Source organism: Ailuropoda melanoleuca, chromosome 7, assembly GCF_002007445.2.
Source record: "Ailuropoda melanoleuca isolate Jingjing chromosome 7, ASM200744v2, whole genome shotgun sequence".
In the NCBI taxonomy this organism is placed as follows: Eukaryota; Metazoa; Chordata; class Mammalia; order Carnivora; family Ursidae; genus Ailuropoda; species Ailuropoda melanoleuca.
Genome location: NC_048224.1, coordinates 28,952,686 through 28,957,073, shown reverse-complemented (window position 1 = coordinate 28,957,073; position 4,388 = coordinate 28,952,686). Strand labels below are relative to the sequence as shown.

Genomic DNA, 4,388 nt, shown 5'->3' with positions numbered 1-4,388 from the left:
GCATGATCCCGGCATTATGGGATCGAGTCCCACATCCGGCTCCTCCACTATGAGCCTGCTTCTTCCTCTCCCACTCCCCTGCTGTGTTCCCTCTCTTGCTGGCTGTCTCTCTGTCACATAAATAAATACAATCTTTAAAAAAAAAAAAAAAGCACCTTGGCATTTGGTTCTCAGAGGCCCCAAAACAACACAGGGGTCAATGAAAAAATATTGGAAGAGAGTTCATACATAATAAGACTACAGATACACTTGCATAAGAGATTTGTGTACAAAGATGTGTCGGATTCATGCTTCGAAAGCTATGTGCATGTGAACCACCTGGGGGTCGTGCTGAAATGCCGATTCTGGTTCAGTAGGTCTGGGGTGGATGCAAGATGCTATGTTTCTAAGAAGCTCTCGGGTGGTACGAAGGCTGCTGGTCCAAGGACCCCATGTTGAGCAGCAAGGTGCTGGAATGTTTATATGCACCACTGAGTCTCTCTCCTCCCTGCTCTGAACCCTGGGAGGATGACTGGGGGGACCACAGCAGCAGGCTCGAACCTCGGCTAACAGTTGGCTTTGGCCAAGGAGGAGCACTAGAGGGCAGGAGGAGGGGGAGGTCAGAGGATTTTATTCCTCTGGGGATTATTCCCTACTAGGTTCGCTGTGTCCCTCTACCAAAGGTCCTAACTCCCATCAGCGAGATCTCCCCATTTGTTCTCTTGCAGAATTCCAGTAACTGCTCTCTCCCTTCCCCCTTCAGGCCTGGGGCGGTAATGGCTCCCTACTGTTAGCAGCTCTGGAGTACTGCACCAGCTCTTGCGGCTCTTAGTAAACTCCACCCACGGTTCTGTAATTCATCCTTTAGTACATGTTCCTCATTTCTTCAGCCAAGTGTACCATCTGTCTCCTGCTGGGACCCTGACTGCTATAAGCACTGTCAGCGCAAGATTTTTTTTAGAATAGCAGAACACTGGAAACAAGCTAATTGTGCATCATTAAAAAATGATTAAATAAATTAGGGTACATCTGCTTAATGGGGTTACATGCTACCACTCAAAAGGATACAGTCGATCTATAGTCACCTACATGGAAAGATGCCCAAGCCATTTGTTACATTTTTTAAAAAGCAAGATTCTGAATAGCCTGCATAGTATGAATTCAGTCATTCCAAAAGTAAAATATGCATTTGTGAGGGCTGGGATTGCAGCAGACGACAACCCTGCTCAAAACACACCTACCAAACAGAATGGAGGGGGGAGCTGGGAGGATTTTCTGACTCCATCTCTTTCCATCACTCGTCTCTGCTTTCCCGGCCAGTGTGGCTTACAACAGCCGGACATGCTGAGAGCAGACAACCTCAGCACAGAGCGCCTTGTTCCCAATTGCTTTAGTAAAAACTCCTGGGCTGAAGCAAACAGGATGGGCTTAGACAGACGCTAACCACTGAATCATACAGACTGAGAGTGGGGAGGGAGGAGCCCTGAAAGAAAGGAGGCATTTCTTCCCAGAGCAGGAGAATCGGGGCAGGGGTAAGCAGCAGGTATCCACTCTCGAGGGAATAGTTGTCGTAGACATTTGTTATCCTTTTGGGCGGCCCAGTATCTGAAACCCATCCCTATTTTGGAGAGTCTCCTACCTTCTAGGGCACCTATTCTGGAGCCTACCTCCTGCTATACATGCTGAGAAGGCCAGAAATGCACTTTCTCAGCCTCCCTTTTTGCCAGGCAGAACACATGACCCAGGTTGAGCCATTGACATGCTCGCATCTCAGGCTGTCACTCTGGAGCTGGTAATTCCAAAAAGGGTCTGTGCAGACTCCGTCCCGGTATGGGGCGCAGCCACGGTGTGAAGTGGTACATCGTTCTTGGCTGCGGGGCTTCCAAGTTTGGTTCTCTGGCCCTCATGGGCTCTGTGAGCTACAAAAAGAACCTTGTATTAAATCCCCTTTCTACTTAAATTATCCAGAGGGTTAATTTCTACAACTTATAATCAAGAAAGTTGATCAATGCCTACATGTATGTATGCATGTTTGTATACGTGGGAAATATCCTCGGAAAGATGAAACAAATGTAACTATTGGTTACCTACAGGCAGCAGGACCACGAAAGTGGGAGAAGAAGGAAAGGGGCTTTTACTTTTGCCTTATGCCTTTCTGTACTGTTGGAATTTATTTTTTTTACCACACATATAACTTTTATAATGAAACAGCTAGTTAGTAAAAAGATACCCAAATAAATAGAATTTTAAAAGGATGCAATTATTCAGGATTTTCACAGAAACGAATGTCTTCATTAGACCTTCAAAAGGAAGTTGTCCTCACCTCTGTTGTGAATGGGGCCAAATCTGGTCATGAGTGTGCACCACCTCAGACACTGGGCCTACGTGATTAGCTTTAGCCCTCTAACTCTCCTGCTCACTTTCCACGGCTCCCCATTACTCACAGAATAAATCCCACGGTCTTCATCCTGGCATTCCTTGGCCCTCTGCAGTCTGAACCCCGTGTACTTTCAAGACTTCTCTTCATCTTTTTTTTTTTTTTAAGATTTTATTTATTTATTTGACAGAGGGAGAGAGACAGCCAGTGAGAGAGGGAACATAAGCAGGGGGAGTGGGAGAGGAAGAAGCAGGCCCCCAGTGGATCAGGGAGCCCGATGCGGGGCTCAATCACAGGACACTGGGATCATGACCTGAGCCAAAGGCAGATGCATAACGACTGAGCCACCCAGGCACCCCAAGACTTCTCTTCATCTTTACGCTTTGTTTAGAAGGCTTTTTCTTCCAGCCCTGCTGGCCCAGATCCTAATGGTGTTACCATCTTCTCTGATCTGCCAATGCCATGATCCTTATTCCTTCTTCAGGCCCTCATCAAGTGCTGTTCTGTGTTATAATAACGTATACGAAACTTAGCCATTTACACGTCATGTACTGAGCACCTACTATATCCAGCCTTCTGCTAGGCTTTCGGACCACAGCTCAGAGTCTACAGAAGTCAATTACCCCATATCAGAATGTTAATGTTATCACGAAGAGCGGGCGGTGTAAGCAGTTCGCAAACAGGGCTGCTCTTTGTTAGAAGCTTTTTTCCCCCTCTGCCTGGATGGCACTCTCCCCAAATGTCAGCATGGCTCCATTATTTCCATTTCTTCAGGTCTCTGTGCGAGTGTCACATTCTCAGTAACACCTTCTCTACCATCCTACTATAAAATAACATCCCATCCTTTATCCTATTTACTTGGATTTAGTTATGCTCTATTTATTGTTTCAATAGCACTCATCACTAACACGTGTACAAGTTACTTACTTGTTTGTTTATTTACAGCTTGTCATTTTCCACCATCAGCCCCACCAAGGCAGGGATTTTATTTTGTTCCTGCAGCTTCTCCAGCACCTAGAACAGTGCATAGTTGGCACTCCACAAATACTTGTTGAGACCAGAGCACAGAACCCGGTCACAGCGCTCCTGCAGGATAGTCTTGTGACTTAATCTTCCTTAAGTTTCAGGTGTCTCCTCTGTAAACTGGGGGTCACTTGAGCCCTCCCTGGTGGCTGTCAGGATGCTGCGAGGATCAAACATGGGTCTCAAACTTCAGTATGCACTAGAACCACCCAGAGGGCTTGTTAAAATACAGTTGGCTGGGCCCCACACGCACAATTTCTGAGCCGGTAGGTCTGGGGTGGGGTCAGGAAATTTGCATCTGTAACAATGTCCCAGATGGTGTGATTCAAGAATCACTGATGAGGGGCGCCTGGGTGGCACAGCGGTTAAGCGTCTGCCTTCGGCTCAGGGCGTGATCCCGGCGTTGTGGGATCGAGCCCCACATCAGGCTCTTCAGCTATGAGCCCGCTTCTTCCTCTCCTACTCCCCCCTGCTTGTGTTCCTTCTCTCGCTGGCTGTCTCTCTGTCGAATAAATAAATAAAATCTTTAAAAAAAAAAAAATCACTGATGAAAAGACAGGAGGTACAGGAGGCGCTTGTAGCCTTAATTTCCAGGTAAGGACCGGCTCTGTAGGCCCCGCAGGACGTCCCGGGGGCGGGGTACAGAGTGGACCCATCCGAGCCTCCCTTCAGCCAACTATTCGGGAAGCTGCGGTTAAGCGCCCGGCGCCGGCGGGGCAAGGCACAGCGACGCGCCACAAGCCGGGCCCGAGAGGCGGGGTCCCGGACCCGGCGGTTCCGAGCTCGCAGCGTGAGTAGGCTGGAGCAGCCGCTCCCACCTCCGCGCGGGGCAGTAAGTCCCCGGAGCCGCCACGGAGGGCCTCCACCGGGCGCTGCATCGGCAGAGGCGGGCCCGCTGCACTCGGAGCTTCCCGGAACTCGCAGCTCCTCCCGGCGCGGCGAGGGCGCGCGGCCTCGCCTCCGGCGCGCGCCCGGCACACAGTAGGCGCGCGACCCCGCCCCCCGGCGC

General features: G+C 49.7%; 1 protein-coding gene across 1 annotated transcript in view; it reads left to right on the top strand.

Annotated features, from left to right (window-relative positions):
* Window positions 1-1,809: 1,809 nt before the first annotated feature.
* ANKS6 (ankyrin repeat and sterile alpha motif domain containing 6) overlaps window positions 1,810-4,388 on the top strand; it is a 47,283-nt gene continuing 44,704 nt past the window's right edge. Inside the window, exons 1-2 of the mRNA XM_034665562.1 lie at window positions 1,810-1,893; window positions 4,002-4,169. Of these exons, the coding sequence (XP_034521453.1) occupies window positions 1,810-1,893; window positions 4,002-4,169 (252 nt within the window). The remainder of the gene's footprint in view (window positions 1,894-4,001; window positions 4,170-4,388) is intronic.